Raw genomic sequence first — 19298 nt, 5'->3', positions numbered from 1 at the left:
GTGATGTCTATGGTAAAAATGTAGCATTCGGGGCCCTGAAATTGGAAATCACTAAAAAGTTGGAGCGGGTGGTTTGTGTCCTTGACGTATGAGAGAAGACCTTCAACCAGCGGTCTCATGAGGCTGTTGAGAAAGGCCGAGATGTAAGTAGTTGGACAGTTGCATGCTGATACAATGGGGCGTCCAGGGGTGTCAGGTTTGTGGATTTCGGGGAGGTAAAATTGAGATACCTGCGGATTTTCAATGATGAGCCGGTTCACCTCCTGGGGGAGCTCCTTACTGCTGATAAGAAGGGAGATGGTGGATACCACTTTATTAATACATTCAATTTAGAAATTGTTTGGAAATGGCTTTTTGGAATGCATCAGTCCTTAAAAAGGAAAGTTCCAACAGTTCTGCACAGATCGATCTGCAGCCTTCTATGGAAGCTGTTGTGCTAGTTCATGTTTAGTACATAGACCTTAAATAGCCGCAGGGGTTCTTATTAACTATTAACCAAATAAACATTAAAAGAGTTTTTTGCAAATTCCCCTCATTAACTTACATATGTTTGCCCATACAGTCTTTCACAAGGTCAGGAGAAAAGTTAAAAAAAAAAGAGCAACATTTTCTGAGACATTTTTGGTTAATGGTACAGTAGGTGCTTTTCTCATTGATTCTGTAATTCTTCCCAAACGGGAATGAAACAGCAACACAGAAATTGGCTACAGAAATGTTTCTCTTTCTGACCTGTGCATTTCAACTTCCTGTTAGTGCACCTTGATGTGGATTGGTGGAAATGAGGCACTGGGCAGAAGCAGGCCGAGCTCTGAAAAAGCAGAAAAAACTCAAAACCCAAATATTCTAGACTTTGCCAGCATATTATTCACCATATTCCCTACTTGGTTGTCATTTTATGTCAGAACATGAAAAAACAAAACTGCTCTTGTACAGTACAACAAATGCTTTAAAAAGAACAGCAACATTTAGAAAGGCAGGACATTTATTTCAACCATTTCAGCTTTCCTTTTGATTACTAGTTTTTTTTAAAGAGTTACTCACAGGTTTCTAAAGCAAAAGAAATATTTTGTTTCCATCTTCCCAATCAATTTCATTATTATTTGATATTGCACTTTGGTTTTGTGAATGGCTCACTGGTTCTTCTGTCAGAATGGGGCTGAATTGGTCAATGGATCCTGTGCAGGACTCAGGAGACTGAGGAAAACACTAAGCTGAATCGCTAGGCAAAAACGAAAACCAGGAAGCAGGAGAGGAGGTCGGAACACGGAGGTACAACGAGAAAGCAACAATCCAAAACACTAGACGAAATCGAACACGAGAAGCAAGCAAGGAGATCAGGAACCGGAAAAAAAGCTAGATGAAACCGCGCACTAGGGAACTCGAGGAGAATCCGCAATAGTGAGCGAGGAAAAAGGAGAACTAAAGTAGGGACGGGAGAGAACGGTGATTGGCGTGTTACTTGCGGCGTGAGCGTTTGTTACAGGGTGTGCGCGTGGGAATTTAGGAAGGAACAGAGACGCGAGTGGAATGTGTAACACTTCTCCAATGTTTATTTCCATCTTTTGACAGTTTACAAGTGCCACACACAAGATGGCTAGAGAAGATGATTCCCTTAACAATGAACTATTGCAGTCTATCCCTAATTTACCCCAGTGGTCTCAAGTCTTTTTGTTTGGACAAAAATATGTACAAAAATAATTGCAATTTTCACTGCCTCAGAAGCTACTGAGAGTTCAAAATAAACTCTGCTCAATAACTGTGGTCTGATTCTGTATCACATATTGTAATTACGCTCACAATTTTGATTGAATTTACAACATTTCAAATCCAACATCCTCAGAACAAAAATCTGATTGATGGGACTAGTCAGTTGAATACTTGTATTTATTTGATATGTGTAGCTATGCAGTAGTTGAATGCCTAAGAACACCTCAGCCCTCAGAGCCACACAGTATGAATCCCTCCCAAAGCCTACTGCTTGGATATCCTCCCAGGGCAGGGATACACAACCACTACAGAACTTTGAGTAACACTCAACACTTCAATAATAACCCTTCAGTAAGTAACCCTTTATTAATGGCTAACTGATATTGAATATGGAATATATTGTAACGCAACGGGGGCTCAGGCGGGCGCCCTTGCCGCATCAGGTCGGCCCCGGGGCTCCCGCGTCTCTCTGCAGCGACCTAGCCCCGTGAGCTAAAGAGAGATCTCTCTACAGCCCAGTAGCTGTAGTCCTGCTATCACAGGGAAGGGCGGTGACGTCACCTGCTCTGGTACGCCGGCTCTTACACAGTACCTGTTGGCCGTAAGCGTTACACTCTCCCCCGCTTAAATCGCCGTCCCCGGCGAAGGGCTATCCCACCCCGCTTCTGACACCAATGTAACGCAACGGGGGCTCAGGCGGGCGCCCTTGCCGCATCAGGTCGGCCCCACACTGTCCGGGGCTCGAACCCGGGACTTCCGCGTCTCTTTGCAGCGACCTAGCCCCGTGAGCTAAAGAGAGATCTCTCTACAGCCCAGTAGCTGTAGTCCTGCTATCACAGGGAAGGGCGGTGACGTCACCTGCTCTGGTACGCCGGCTCTTACACAGTACCTGTCGGCCGTAAGCGTTACAATATTAACTGGTAAGACACATATTATGCATATTTATAAATGTGTAAAACAAATGTTAGTTAACTTCATTGCAATCAGAGACAATATATCACAGCGATCAGGCAACACAGCTGAATACTTAATATTTAAGCACATCTTCCTCGGAGTTCATATAGAGTATGTGTATATTGTGGCACGCATATTAAAGGAGGGTTACATGAATGCATATTAATACTGTATCTGTATTAACTGCCTTAACAGTTAATGTACTACTTAGTAATTTTCTATGAAAAGTTAATGAAATGTTGATAAAGTGTATATCCTTGAACCATATCATGACGTGTTCTCGAGTTCTACTACAACTAGCTCTTTAATAATTTAGTTCATAATTAGCATGACCAATACAGAAATTAAAGGGCTTGTTGCAAAGTACCACTGTGGAGAAGATTGGAGAGGCCACAGGTGGAGTATCCCGGGCCTAAGGGATTACATCTCCATAACGAGCTCAGATGAGTCCTGTTACATGTACATCTCTTAAACTTCTCTAAATCGTCTGTAGCAAAATCCTCTCTGTGTTCTAGGAGCCCTGCGAATAAAATGCCTGAGACTCTGCAGATTAAAAAGGTTTTAGAAAGCCCCTGTCTTCAGCTGCCAATGGTTGCCCTAATCCATTTAGAGCCCAAGGCATCCGATTATCGTAATTAAAGGTGGCAAGGTTTTTGGGACTCTGCCCAGCTCCGCCCAAATGTAGAGGGATGTCACAGATCTCACTTGAATGCCCCTGGGGTCAAATCCATGTGTCCTAAGCCCAGACTTTATTTCTGAAGGTTCAATGTCCTGCTTCATCAAGCTTTCTTTTTTTTCAGCAAAATGATCATAAGACGCATAGTACACCCTCATGTAAAATCTGGACAACATCGAAAGATTTTTTTCTTTAATAAGAAAGAACACAGATGTTCAGACAATTTTCAGATGGGTGTATGTAATTCATAACTTACATGACATAACATAACATGACATAACAGGGCTTTTACAATGGTTTTTGACAGCTGTGTTTAAAGTTCCAGTAGACTCATAAAACATACAAATTCTCTTACGAAAAATGAAATCGTGCTCTTCTTTCAGTATATATAGATGTGTATACTTTATGTATAGATATTGGAAACTTGCTCCTCAAATTTTACAATATCTATACATTGTTCTATTGTTTACTAACAAGGCCTCTATATAATGACCTTGCTTTATGGTTTTGAAACGGTGAGAATTAGCTGCTCACATTTTATCATCAATAGAGACTGTTTGCTCCAAAAACACACCATGTTTCTGAGTGATGTTCCTTGTAAGGCACAGGTTTCACTATTCAAAGGTAGCATTGCCCTGCTGATGAGCCCCAGTAAGTTAAATTAAAGGTCAGTTTAGACAGTTCATCTCTTCGTATGGAGAGCTGATCAATATTTACATTCCCATAATTGAACCTTGCACGGTTACCATGTCTGCAAGATTATGAAAGTGTTAAAAACAGATAAAAAATGAGGTGGATCAAGAGCCTCCCAGGCCAGACAGCTGTGTGATACTGCCGTCTCTCGTAGTGCCCAGGTGCCTTGCATGTGGGTGGAGTCAAGTGGCACTTTCCCCAGGACTGCTATCAGCCAATGGCAGTGCATCTTTATTCTATTAGCCCTCAGGAAGTTGGCACTCTGTGCTGCGTGTGTGAGCAGTATGCCTGTAGTTCCGTAACATGTATCTATGTGCATGTGCAATTAATGGCATGTTCCTCTCTTGTTTTAGAAGCGATGCAATTGCAATTTTTAACAGAAAGCCATAAAATATAGGACTGTGCATACAGTCTTTAATATGTCAACAAAAGAGCATTAAATTCAAGTCTTTCTGTATGTTGGAGCTATTATCTCACAAAGGAACAGTTTCAGTAGCTAAAAATAATTACATCAATTATTAAACAAAGAGAGTTTTAATTAACTTTCACTACATAGCAGTGTGGTATCTGTATATGGTGCAGGGGGAGCTCCAAAGATACTGTACTGTATATATTAACACTTCACATCACACCCTGATACACATCAAATTAACAACACACACGCACAGACAAACACATGAACACTTAAACAGCGGTCTGCGCCGACACACTCTTGCATCTCCACTGGTCATGACAAGCAGATGACATTTTAAAATCTACGTCTTTTTTTGTTTCGTAAAAGCTGTCTTGCCTGTGCCTCTTGGTCTTTTTAATTAAAAGTAATGATAAAACAGAGCTTGTGAGAGCACAAGAGAGACAATTTCTCATGCAGGCCCCAACAATAACAGGCCCAGTGTTTTCCAAGCTTGCTGCGTTTTCATTGTTGCTCAACAACAAAATAAAAAAAAGTAAAAATTCATCAGGCTCCCATTGAGCATTGCTGTTTCTATAGCAACCAGGAGAGAATGATGGAGAGAGGAAGAGCCAGACAGTGTGTGTGTGTTGGGGGGGAGGATCTGTATTGGAAATGAACCACTGCTTTTATTAATTCATTCATGTATCATTTTTTCTCTAGGCAGTGGGTGAGGACAAAAGCAAGATAATAAGAATCTTATTATTTTTTTCTCTCCTTCTCCAATTGCATCTCACCTCCTCCCTCCTCTTCACAACCCCCCCCCACTCCCTTCACACTCATACACCAAACCCCCTACCTCTCTCTCCCTCTCTCCTTTCCTTTCCCTCCCCTTTCCAGCCACCCAGGCCAGGGATTTGAAGATCTGCGACAGAGCCTCTCATTTGTAATCAGATGAAGCAGCAGATAATCCTCTGCCTGGATCCATCTTGCTCACTGCTGGAGTAGGAGGAGGAGACAGGGAGGTAGTATTGGAGGGGGGGGGGGGAGTTACCTGTAGCTGCAACGGGAGGAAGTGGCTTTTCTCTCCCTTACAAGGTCCTGGATCGATGTGGGCGATCAAGAGGAGCACTGGAATGAGTGAACTCTGACAGAGAGAGAGAGAGATAGAGCACCAGGTCCTGACCCTGACCGTAACTGAAGGTAGGCAAAGTGCTTCTGCCCAGACTGGGTTTCCTTGAGGGCTTGACAGGGAGCAACATGTATTTCCTGCCTGCAAACACAACAGCCTGTTTCTCAGCACTTAACTCGGTGTACATGCAGGTGTGTGGTTTTTGAATCACTGAATGTAGAGCCGTGTATTTTTAGTTCTCCTGGAAAATGTTGTATCTTTTCCTCAAGCAGGCCTTGATGGCATGATAAGGGACACCTGGTTTCTAGGTCTTGACTTATTTAGATCATTACCGATGCTATTTCTGGGTTTTTCTCTCTCTTCTGTTTCGTTCGTTTTTATAAAAGTTTGGTGTCACAGATGTGGGTCCCAGCTTGAATCAGTCTGAAATTAAAGACAGTGAATGGAATAATGAGCTTAAAACCTCAGAGCTTCTATACATCCCTCTCAAGGCTTTTCTTTATTTTCAGCTTCAAAGCAAAAACTTGATCTTTTTTCATTATTTAATGTAACGTGGTTAGGTTGTAAATATAATAACAAAAACAGAATCTAGAAAACAAGACATTTTTTTTCTTGAACACTTTTCTTTATTTCAGGTTAAAGATTCTTTGGTAGAGATTGGAAAGTTTCAGTGTAGAGCTTTATCGAACCACATCATGTTATGTTTGTGCGTTTTGATTTTCAGTTCACGTTTTCACTCCTCAGTTGGCCAGATTGAAAGATTGAAACATGCTGCTTTTTATAGCTTTGAGTGTTTTCTGCAGAGTGGGTGTAGGAAAACTAACCTGATTGTTTCCTCTTTCATTCTCTTCAGTTTGTGGGATAATTCACTGTCTTCTTCTGTAGTGTAGAAGAGACATTTCCTTTTATACACAATCTTCTCAGTCAACATCACAGTAAAATCACAGCTTGACTCAAAAAAAACAGCTAAGAATGATGAACTGAAAAATTACTGACTTGCATATTTCAGATTAAAAGTACAATAGATCTTTCAAGGTTATTTATAGTAGTTATGTTTTTTTAATTTAACATTCAAAGGTTTGAAAGGATGCTGTGATGTGTATGTAGCTACTATTGCAATCTTTTATTCGTGTTATTCAGTACAATTTAAAATCAAACTTTGCCATTATTTTTTTTATTTTATCAGGCTAAAATAACAAAACACACAGAACCAAGCAAATAATAAATCTGACCCTATGAGTTAGTAATAAATTAATGATTATAATACCCATCTTTAAAATATTAGTGATCTGATGTTTCATTTGATATCATTTGGATTTTATCAAGCTTTGAGGAAATTCCACAGTTCTTTAGAGAACATATAATTAACACTTGCCATTGGTCTTCCATCATTGTATTCACTTTTCTGGTTGTTTTTAAAACATGCTCATCTCACTGGTTTCAAAGAATGGAGTCCTCATTTTTGCTGAAGCTTTACTTTCCAGAAGTACATCACTTCAGCACAATTAAATGACAATTTGAAATATGTGATCATTTCAGTACTAGTTTGTAGGCTGTAATACATGGAAGAAAAATGTAGGTTTGACTGCGCAGAGTTATTTCTAAGCTTGTGCTGTGAGTAGCAGACAACACTTTGAAGTTTTATCAATAATTACATTTTCACAGCATCTGGAGGAACAGACAGTGTGCATCTCCCATGTCAGCTCATTGTCTGCCACTTTCTATCAGAATCTATTTTTATGTAGGAGAGTTCTATTTTTGGTGTGCTAGGACTTAGACTGTGTCTTGCTATGGTGTAGCTGTAAGTTTCCCAAAAACTTTGGATATTCTGTTCCAAGTATCATGCATACTTGTTATTTCTCCACTTGTATATATTTAAAAAACTCCTGGCATTTATCAGACATTATTACAGGAGCTCTCTTCTCTTCTCTTCTGCCATAGCTTTGTATAATCACTGTGTAAACTAGGCAATCTTTAACTTTTAATGACCTATCCCTTCAAAATGATAAAACAACCAGTATTCTCTGTTATACTGCCTGTTCATGATCACACAATAAATGAAAAACATTTAGAATTATACAGATTCGGGAGATGTTAATTGCCTGATTGTGATCATAGGCACATCTTTGGAGGTGTAAGTTGAATTTTTCAGACACAGTCTTGGGAATAGTGTTCGATCCATCTATCTTCCAACTGCTTCGTCCCATTCAGGGGCGTGGGGGAGCCGGAGCCTATCCTGACAAGCAACAGGCACAAGGCAGGGTACAGCCTGGACAGAACACCAGTCCTCCGCAGGGCAGACACAGACACAATCACAGATATGGCCAATACTCCTAGAAGCCAAAATTACATATCGACAGGGTTTTGGACTGTGGGAGAAAACCAGAGCACCCAGTGGAAACCCACGGATACACTGGTAGAACATTCAAACTCCACACACATAGTGCCCCAGGTCTGGAACTGAGTCCAGAGCCCCAGTGCAGCAAGGCAGCAATGCTAACCACTGTGCCATCTTTTGTATAAACTTTGCTTTTATATAATTTGCAACTTAGGAGGTGACCAACTTCAGCTACCATTGCAGTGCCAGTACCAGCAGCCACATAACACTGCAGATCATGTGGAGAATAAAATAGCTTCACCACTTGAATTAACAGGGAATTGCACAGACAGCGTAAACACCTTGTGCAAGCAGGCAGTGCAATTTAGCCAGGACATCTGGGTTAACACTTCACCTCTCAGGAACAGAGACATCTTTAATGGCTAAGTCATCAAGACCTGGGTGTAACATTGCAGTTAAAGGATGACCGCTCCTACTATATTGTGGCATTTTTAGTTTTAGAAATTTGGGTTCCACCTACTGGTTCACCAAGACCACTAACAGCAATAACCTGGTTGTCCTTAGCAATCTCCCCTCCAACAACTGGTCAGGCCTAGCCTTGCTTAGCTTCTGACATGTGACAAGATAGGTCTACAAGGAAGTAATGCTGATATCTTCAGATAGTATGATATTATGCTGACACTACCGTTACAGTGCAGATTTGGTTTGTGGTTTTGCATGTATTAATTTAAACCACAACCATTGAAAGCCTATAGTTGAAAATGAAAAGTGGAGAAAAAAAATATTATATTGAAAAATATAAAGTTTTGACTATGGAAATATGACTTCAAGACAGCTAAAGAAGGCACCAAAGTGCCTTTCTCACCAAAGAGAGCTAAGCTTTTTCTTAGCTTTGCTGCCTGAAATTAACTTCTGCATGTAATTTTACAGCTGACCTAGGGAAGCCATGGTTAGTTTAAAATTTTAAGAGGAGAAGAGACCATACCGATGACCCAAAGGCCAATACATGTAATGGGCTGATGGAAGTTTGGTGATCACCGCTCAGAGCAGGTGGAATCCCAGACCAACCTCAGTACTATGAGAGTAATTGCAAACATACTTCAAGAAATGCCAGTTGGTGTTTTGAGCTTTAAACTGAAGAAAAATTTATTCTGTAGCGGAGCTAGTTCGGACACGGTGACGTCATCTCCCTCCCTGCGTGTAGCAGGGACCTCGGCTGCCTGGGCTGAGGGAGGTCTTCTTTAGTTCACACGGCTGGCTCCGTGTTGCGTTACGCCGAAGACCCGGGTTCACGCCCCAGGTGTTGCGGGACGAAATGGGCAGGGTAGAGCGGCAGAGGGTACGAGCCCGTGTGGAACCACGACGGTCAAAATTCCTCTAGTAAAAACCGTGCAAAGCTCTAGGCACCAGTACAACCCACAGGGCACGTGGCAGGGGGATGTTGAAGTATTGCCCCTAGAGGTCTAGAGCTTGTTCAGCTCAAGGACAGGAAGGAAGGAACTTCTGGGAATAATGCCACAAACTGAGGCATTTGTCCACTCTCTGCTCCGCACACGGATACTAGCAGGCGGGTGACGTGACTGAGAGCTGGCTTCGAAGGGGGCGATTCACACTGGCTTGGCAGCCCTGCTGTCGTGGGTTCGTCAGCACTGCCAGGACTGCAACAGCAGCGGTGGGGGAGCAGGGAGTTACTCAAAAGCTGATTAAAGTGTCAGGGAACAGGCAAGGACAGAGCCATTGATACAGTGTAGGGAGAAAGGACATGAATGAGGAATGTCACGAGGCACAGAACGCTCGGGGGCTTCATACACAGTTTAGCCCACAGCAAATGTCACACTGTCCAGCTAACAGGGATCATATACAGATTATGATCATGATTTTGTAACACAGAGGACAGAAGACCAAACCACCCAAAACAGGGTCCTTAAAGGCTACACGCCTGCTGGCTTTTGTACCAGCCAAGCTCTCAGTTACACAATCGAACCCTTAATTGACTTAATAGGATTAATTTGACCTGTGGACAGTTTTCAGCACGTAAATAGGTTGAAGGTTGCCTCTTAACTCTTGTGCTTCATATGTAAAATAAAATGGCAAAAAGTTCTGCATAGAGCTAGTAAAAAGTGCAAATATTCCAATAAAGCAGCTTGTCAGTTCAAATATTGTAGGTAATTAAGCACCGCTAAAAAGCAGCAGGTGTTTTGGCTGCCAGAACCAAGATTGGACCCCCCTGAACCAAAACAGGCATACAGAAATTACAGTGTTTAACTTATCACAATGCCCCCCAGAGGTTCAGCTCAATCTTCAGGGTAATTTTGTCTTCGGATATACTTTAAAAAAACAACTACTTTTAAAGCTTGCAGACTCAGACATACAGTAAAACAAAAGAGAGAATGCAGTGAAAGGAGTGCTTAACATTTAACAACGATCATGAAAAGAAGGTTTAAAATAATCCCAAGAAAAGGACGAAGGAGCCATAGTTCCAAGGTTTCCACTATGAAGTTCCATAGTTACAGCTGAATCCAGGTTAGGCTGCTGGGGAAAAAAAAGACTACCACTAACTCAGATTTAAAAAAAAACCAGCAAAAAAGGATTTACTTAAAAAGGCTTGGGTCTGAAAGCAGCTTAAAATCACAGCTGCCACTAATATCCTCCCCAAAAAACACAAGGCAAAAATACCTCAGTCCATAGAAGGCATGAATATTAAGGCAAAGAAAAAAGCCCACTTATCTTGAAAAGTCACTCCTGCTCTGAAGACCCAGCACTCAATCCCAGTCAGATGCTACAGAAGAACTGGACCCCTTGAGCAAGAGTGGAATTGTGCCGTTTGTCTGAGACTGAAAGTCAGCAGCAACTGCTAGACCCTTTTCTCAGAAAACCAAACGACTCTAGTAAATCAAGCACGAGATTGTTTTATTGCAATAAATAAAGGAGCACAGACCAAAAAAACTAATCTCTCACTTACTTTCATAAGGTGCAGCAACAGGCTTTTATTCTTGAAGATGAGCAAAAGTTTCATACAAAAACATACATTTATGATTTGTCAGTAGCAGTTTCTTACCATATGAGGTGTAAACAAAGTCAGAAAGATAGGTGGTTTTGTCAGTCTTGGGGAATGAAAGAAAACCCTAACCAGGTACGACCCTTTTCCTTTCATATTGCTAAATCAGGAGTTACATCTCCACTCTAGACCTTGAAGAAACCTCAGCCGGCCAGGAGTGCACAAAACGGTAAAACAGTTCTATGATCACAGGAACCTTCAGAACTAAACCAAAAGCTAGATTTTTGCTGAATATTCATCATTACTTAATTGTATGATCATGATACTACCTGATTTACTGTGATTCAGTAACTAAACTGCATCTTCATATTACTTTCAGTTGCTAGTATTTAAAATTTGCATTTTATTATCAACGGAACAGCAACCTATTTGCAATGACTCTTCAGTGCCATGCAGTACCTATTGAACAACTGTGTTTGGTCTAACCAGTTACAGAACCTGTGAACAGTTTACCACAAAGGGTGAGATCAAATAATGAGACATGAAAGAAATATTAAATTACAAAAATCAAGTATCGGTGGTGATGCTGATTATATATATATAGTACTAAACTTGTTTTCAATAGTTATATTATTGTCAGGATGTATCAGGATGTAATTATCAGTTTGGCATTGTGTGGTAATTATTGCTTTCAGCCTCAGAGTAATTTTATCTAATTCTGTTCTGTTTTTTCGTGAGCTTGTTGGCCACCCTAAGTCCTGGGTACATTTCTCCGAATAAACCTGTCCAGCAGGAGTGAGAAAAGAACCGTGTTTTGGGACTAAATGCACAAGAACATGATATTAGCTTTTCTTCTGTTCTTGTCTCTCACTTTGTTCTGAGCTCATTCCTTTCATCTTACTGTAGAACCACATCTACATCACAGATGATATCTATCTGTCATTCTGCTTGAGCCTAGACCTGAGCAGGTCCCAGGGTAAGAGTCTGTAATAGCTAACTCCATTCCATTGCAAGTCTTTGTGTAATCTAATCCTAAATGATGAAAAGTATCTTCAACATCTAGGTCAATTTAGAAATAAAGAATCACTTAGTCTATCAGAAGGTTCAAAGATCTGTAATGGTATGATGCTGAAAAACCAGCTCTATACCATATCTTTGCTTCTGAACCCCTCAGTTAAATACAGTCACCCCATATTAGAATTCTCTTTACTTTTGGCTTTCAATGAGCCTGCACATGCAATGCTAACACTTTCTGACACAAGCATCTGTCTGAACCACATTAAAGAAGGAGACCCACCTGGGTTTAGGGCATCTTGGGATATATATACTGTAGCTACCACTGCATCAACACTCTTAGTGGTTCAGTAAAACTCGTGTTCACCCTACAGGTCCTGAATAACCAGTGCGTATTAGTGCCTTTCAGTGATTTGATTGCTTGTTTAGACTCTTGGTTTTTTTGTTTCTGCACTGACTCTTTAATTTTTAAACACCCAGCTTCTAGTTTATTGTTTCCTATAATCTCCACATCTAGAACTTTTAAGTGACTTCTCCTCAATTTGCTTTTCCTAATGCCTGACTAAACAGCTCTTAATTGGCAATCAGTTTAAAACGAACAGACACAGACGTGAACAGGAGCACTCTCACGACGAGATGTTCTTCTTCTACAAAGGTCAAGTCCTCACACACTCGAGTGAGGGCAGTTCCAAAACTCCCATTCGATCTTTCTGGTCTTTCAAAACCTGAAAGCGAATTTATAAATATGCCCCCAGATAGAAAATTGAAATCAATTCGACAGTCCTTAAGAAGTCAGCTACAGAAAACTCCAGAAGAGACAGCACTCCCACAGGACCAGGGAAGGAAAATGCTTGCCCTACCTTTTCTTGGAAGTAACTTGGCACAAAATAATGAAGGAAACTGTTTTTGAGATGCAGATTGTGCATTGTGACATCCAACTGATGTTTCATACCTTTTACTACAGTACAAACGAACACAAATCCACTTGGCTTGCTTGTAACATCAATCAAACAATAAAGAGCATTTTGTAATGTCCTATTTGTGAATTAGACTATAAGACTAAATTACAGGAAGTAGATATCAAATAATCTGGAAGAATGAGTGAAGAACATAGAAAGCAGGTATTGTCTTTGGGGAATGTATTTTGTATATCACATACCTTTGGATGTTTCATGTATTCAGTTAGTAAGCAAAACCCTTCTAATTCCAGAATACTTACTTAAGAGAGCACAGCACTGTTTTTTCCTGTATAACAGCTCCCAGTGCAGCGCCCTTCCGCAAGTACTGATGGGTCAACATTGAACCATCAGTACAGCATTGACCCATCAGTTTATTTGTCATATGCTTAAGTGCAATACAACGACATTAAGGAAACACAACTTAAACATTGGACAACAGTAGCAACAACAACAAAGTTATATAACGCTCAATTTAAGTAAAAGTCAGCACAAGCAATGTAGAAAAAAGTATGAGTGTGAGACAGAGCAAGAGGTAGAATTTAATAATAATCTGACAGCTTGCAAGAAGAAGTTGTCTGAATCTGGGAATACAGTATGTGTCTTTATGCTCCTATAGTGCTTCCCAGAGGGCAGGGGAGAGAAAAGGAACTTAGTAAAACTGTGTGCAGGATGAAATGGGTACTAAACCATTGAAACTTTTCTAATATCCACGTTGCTCTCCATTGCGAGCCCGGCTGGCATCGATTGCCTAGCTGTTATAATAAAATAAGGATGTGCACATGTTTTACATTAAATATACTGCTGCAGCAGTTTAAAATAAACCTGTATGGTCTGATCGAAAAAAACCTGGAGTGGTAAAGAGAAAACTGGAACACATTGGTGCATCAGGTTGTGGGTTTGGTGAAGGGAGATGTCCTCAGGTCACATCATGTCTTAATAACAGATGAATGCTCCCTGCTTATCCATAAATACTCCCAACGTCATGTCTGCAAAATTATGTTTCTGCTTTTCCTCTTTCTAAGAAGTAATGATTATTTATTAACAGGAAACAATGTGTTCTGTTGCGCTCCCTGCTGTGAAATTAAATTAGCTTACAACATGCTAATTCAGGGCAGCTCCAGAGAGCAACCACCTGTATAGCCTAATATGATTTGAAATCAAGCTCGCCAACATTTCTCTAAGGATCCTGTGGATCAGCGGCCAAAACCTTCTCAAGCTGAGCTGTGCATAGCACACTTGACATCTTCCTACACTTTTCTTCTGCCGTAGACCACTAACAAGCAACATAGACAAAGAACAAAGGAAGCATTTCACATAAGGACATTTATCTTAGTAATGAGAGGAAGCCATTTGGCCCATCTGGCTCATTTTGCTGCTGGTAACAAGGTGATCTGAAGATCTCATCCAGCTTAAAGAAAGAAACTTCAACACCATGGTGGAGTGGTCTGCTCCACACACTCACAACCCTCTGTATAAAATAAGCATGGATAATTTTTCAATGTATCATTTAGTTTTCTCTTATGTCCCTTCTTCATATTTCACTGTTGCTTCTGAAAACATCCACTGAGTAGACTTTCTCAGAGCCTTTGAAAATTTTAAATGCTTCGATAAGGTCCCCTTAAAATCTTTTCTGGTCAAGACTAAAAAGGTTCAGTTCTTTCAGTCTGTCAGTCTATTCCAGACACCTGACAGTAATTGCCAAGTTTCAATTTTATTTTTAGTGGCACAGCTGATTTTTCTGAACATTAAATATACAAAATATTACTCATGTTCCCTCCTCCATTTTTAATTCAGTAAATTTCTCTTCTGAAGGCCCAATGTCAATATGTCAATATAGTGTTTTATGTCATAAAAAAAATGTTTACAAATTTGTTAAAAAATGTTTAAAATGTTTTGTCTGAAACTTTCTCTGCAGGCCTCCCTCATGGATTCAAGCAAGCGACGCTTATCGGACCACTGTCCCTCTGACTGCCTGTCAGGTTCAGGCTGCACATGGGATGCCTTGGGACCCCCCTTCTTCCCACTCTCCAAGAGCTCTTCGGAAGTTGCTCAGACTCCACTGTGCCAGGAGGAGCTGGCTAGGAACAAGCTGGACCTCCGGAAGAGCCTGAGTACTGCTGTGTGCCACCTGCAAATGTCCGAAGCCAACTACCAAGGGACATCTCGGGGCAACTGGGAAAGAGGCACACAGACAGCAGGAGAGAGGACGCCAGGAAATGTTTTTGCTGCAGCCTGTCCACATGGTGTCATTGAAACTCACAACTCCCAGTCAACTCCAAGAGAAGCAGAGACCATTGGAGTATCTGTGAACTATCACCACTGTTTGGACAAAGAGCCATACAGAGCTCCTACAGTGACAGTACAGGAGAACCACACTACCGCCCCTCACAGGGACCTCTGCACAGAGAGGCTGGGGGTGATCAAACAAGCAGTTCAGAGGAGCCATTCAGACAGCCTGAATGTGCTCAAGGAGAGCCACTGTCCCGGGCAGCTGATGGCTTGCAGTGAGACCAGCTTTGCATGTGCCGGGCTGGGCTTGTGCAGCACAGAAGGCCCAGGCTGCCCATCGCTCGTGTGCAAACAAGCCATGCAGCTGCAACAGAGCAACACACTGACTACCTGTCACAGGAGCAGCAGCAACAGCTCTGCTCAGCAGAGCGTGAGGATATGTGTGCCCAGCCCCTCACACACCAGCAGGGACAGCAAATCAAGACACACAGCTTGTGGGGATGTTTGTTTTGGCCACTCAGTAACTCCTGGGGGATCGGAGGACACCTTCGCTGCCTTCTGCCACTCTCTCCCTATCCCCACCCCAGGCCAGCTGCTCCCGCGGCTGGTGAGCTCAGTTAGCGAGTGCAGCAGACAGCGGCACCCTGCCCATCCCACCAACCTCAGCTTCCCCAGGCTGGTCTCCTCTGTCAGTGAGACAGGGCTGGATGCCAAACGCATTGTACACTGCTGTAGTCTTGACTGTCGGGACCAGGAGATAGCTTTCACTAGTGGTGGACAAGCACAGCAAGAAGCATGCAGAAAGACCAGAGAGATGGGAACAATGACCTTACCCAGTGAGCTGAGAGATGTAGGGGTGCAGACAGGCCCTCCAGAGTCGCCTCCCCCACATGTGTTCCCCGAGGTTAGCCTACAGGAGGAGAAGGCTGCAGCTTCTGGGCAGAAGTCCCCAGTGAAGGAGGTGGTGTGGGATGCAGAAGGGATGACATGGGATGTGTATGGGGCTTCAGTGGACCCAGAAGTGCTGGGATTGGCTATCCAGAAACATCTAGAACTGCAGATCAAGGAAACGGCTAGCCGTGCTTCAAGACTTTCCCGCCAAGACACCAACAGCACCCAGAAAAGTAGCCAGAGGAGGAAGAGGGGAAGTGTAATGGGCTCTCTAAAAAGCCCAGCCTGCTGTGCCCGCTCCACGAGTTCTGTGGACTGACGTGGACAAAACAGACCCACTGAGTGGCAAGGTAATCCCACCATTTTACAAATCCAATTCCATGCCATACAACACATTTTAGCTGTGCAAAATTAAAGTCCCCTGGTCCATACATTACAAATTTGAGCCTAGGCTATCCCGTACCGCTGTCTGACAGTGATCTGGATTAATTTAGCCGAGGCACCCAACTCACACAAGGTACCACCAGAGTCAGGTCAGGTTTGGGAGCAACAATGATTCACCAGGTGCCTAAGAACCAAGACAGTGTTTACTTTACTGTAAGGCACTGTGGAGACTGTAGGGTGTCAGATAATGAAATACTCCATCAGGTAGGCAAGTGCCTATGAGATTTGTAGCCATAAAGCCAAGTTCATGGGCAGTTACTGGCTCTATAATTGGTATATATAAAAGGGAAAACAACTGGAGAAAATGGAGAAAAGATTAGTTCCTTTCGTAACTTTTCCATTATTGTGCTATTTAGGTGGACCCTCTGCTTGTGACCCAAATGGGATGTCTACAGTGATCTGGGCTGCAGTGCCTCTGAGGGGGCACCCAGGACAGCACCCATCCTGCCAATTCTGAAGGAGGACAGAATCAGGATGATCTTCAGCTCTGGCTGCAGGTCAAACTATATCCCCACCCGTGACACAGCAGGCACCCACTCTGGAATTCCACATGGCAGTTTTTAATCATAACTGTTACCAATCACTTATTATTGTGTATTATTGGTCACTTTCAGTAGCTGATAAAATGGTAGTTTGCTTCTTAATTCAAGTCATTGATTTTGAGTTCAATTAGAAATCTTTATACTGCTTGCTGCTTCATGACTGCAGAGGATCTGCTTGCCAGTCAAATCATACTTTGATTAGGGAAGCTTGTATAATAGTCCAGACGGGACCAGGGAAAAGCCCAAACAAGGGATCTCAACATTAGGGTTTTCTCTTGAGTTTATCCTTGATATAGAATCATTTAAAATGCTATGCTACTGAAGTAAAATCACTAAAAAAGAAACCCCCTAGGTGTGCTCCCCAGGATTTTAAAGGAAGCTGGTGCCACTTTATTTAGTGGGTGATAGATGTCTGAGGGCCAGGAATGAGTCAGAAACGACTGTAGGTACCCCCTCTCCAGAAAATGAAGATCTTGGGCTTTTCACACATTTAAAGAAGACAATTCCCAGCAATCTAGTTATGCAAAATCCCAAGTCAGCAACCCATAAAATGTGTTTTTTTATATTAGTATTTGGAAATATAAGTTTGAAATCTATTCGATTGTGTTTCTCAGCTATTGTCCTGGTCCTGTCTCTTCTGGCTTTAAATCCAAATATGTTTTTAATTCCTTCGGCTAATTGATAGAATAGAGCTGCTTGCTTGAACTTGTTCAAACCCCTTTCAGCATCTGGTCCTTGGAAAAAAAAAGTCTGCTGCAGGAGTGCTGTTGTCAAGAAATACAGGAAAGCTCTGCTAGGTCTGTCCTCTGCTTACTTTAAAAGGAAACAGAGCTCAATTATCCCCCAAAGTTAAGGTGTGGAATGAAAGGCAAAAAATACAGGATCCTTATTGACCAGAATCTCAAACTGCTGTGCTAGAAAACAGACATGACAGTGCAGCAACATTGTTAAAAACGTTCAGGAGACTCCTGGTGCACAATCGTTAAAGACTTGGTAGATGAACAGATGGATCACGGCAGTACGTACCACATATTCTGCTGAGATTTGTATCTCCTATTTAAGAAGCAAAAAGGTATCAGACACAAACTTCTGTTAAATATCTGTTTTTTTATGAACCATGATAGTTTTAACAACCACACCATTAAGGTTTTACTTCTGTTTCTTATGATGAGATATAAAGACAACACTGTCATATCCAATATCAATGCAATATCTCCTTTCTCCCCCTCCCAGTGAAACTGATACTGTTTAAAAGTGAACCAAAACATGTCACTGCATGTTTCCTGTCCTTCAAGTGTTCTTTATGTTTTATTCTATGGTTAAATTGTATTTATGAAAATCCGTTTTAAACTCCGCACAGCAGAACCTGATGGTCAAACTCGGCACTTGATACATGTTTAGCAATGTATAGGTGTAACTCCCACAACATCATAATCTAGTGTTGTGTGTTTTGTGCTTGCACTGTGCTAAGTGTAACCCTGTTCTGTTGTTGTAAGGAGTCTATAAGCTTGGTGTGAGTGCTGGGTTTTGGCAGTCATTACAAACTCAGGTTTTGAATGTCTTGCAAGACATTCAGACATGTCTTTCAATCTGTTCACTGCATTACATAAACAATGTTGTCGCTCTAGAATCAGTCCAGAGAAGAGCATCAGGACACATTACTGGACATGAGGGAATGTCTTACATGACAGGCTTAAGGAACTGAATCCTCTTAGTCTTGAACGGAGACGATTGCGAGGGGACCTGATCCCGGTATTCAAAACCCTCAAAGGCTCTGAAAAAGTCAACGCAGGGAACTACTTCAGCATCAACAGTAGAACACAAATCAGAGCATATGAATAGAAATGGTAAAAGAGCTTTTGAAAAAGAGAGCAGGAGGTGCATGTTTATGAAGAGGTTTGCAGGAGTCTCGCCATGCTGTCAATGAAGTGAAGTTGTGGGTCATGATTTGTTAATCAGATAACCTCCTCTCATTTGTATCTGCTTATGTTTTTATATAACTGTGAAATTACTATATACAGTATATGGATTCCTGAATGATAAGGCGATCTACAGCTAAAACAGAAGCAAATAAAGCTACGGAACTATATCATTAAGGTTAAAGACACAGGAGATGCTTAGCAATGTATTTTATTTCTCCCCTGTTCATTTGTCTCTAAAATTCCTTAAAAGCAAGGTGCAGTGGGCAGCCTTACTGTCTTACAGTTGTGGAGCCCTGGATTCAGTTCTATTGAGGTGCTATTGAGTTTATAGGTTCTCTCTGTGTTTGTTTGGTTTTACTCTGGGTGCTGTATTTTTTTCCATATTCCAAATACATCCTGGTAGAAAAC

At 41.7% G+C, this 19298-nt stretch overlaps 1 protein-coding gene across 1 annotated transcript in view; it reads left to right on the top strand.

The window, feature by feature from the left end:
* The window catches only part of LOC148835086 (uncharacterized), a 27758-nt gene extending 8460 nt beyond the window's left edge, over positions 1-19298 (top strand). Inside the window, exons 2-4 of the mRNA XM_088916537.1 lie at positions 5322-5624; positions 14778-16332; positions 16783-19298. Of these exons, the coding sequence (XP_088772663.1) occupies positions 14787-16301 (1515 nt within the window). The 5' untranslated portion in view covers positions 5322-5624; positions 14778-14786 and the 3' untranslated portion in view covers positions 16302-16332; positions 16783-19298. The remainder of the gene's footprint in view (positions 1-5321; positions 5625-14777; positions 16333-16782) is intronic.

The sequence above is a fragment of the Atractosteus spatula genome, chromosome 5 (genome assembly GCF_055471065.1).
Source record: "Atractosteus spatula isolate fAtrSpa1 chromosome 5, fAtrSpa1.hap1, whole genome shotgun sequence".
Lineage (NCBI taxonomy): Eukaryota > Metazoa > Chordata > Actinopteri > Semionotiformes > Lepisosteidae > Atractosteus > Atractosteus spatula.
This window is presented reverse-complemented; position numbering and strand designations above follow the sequence as displayed.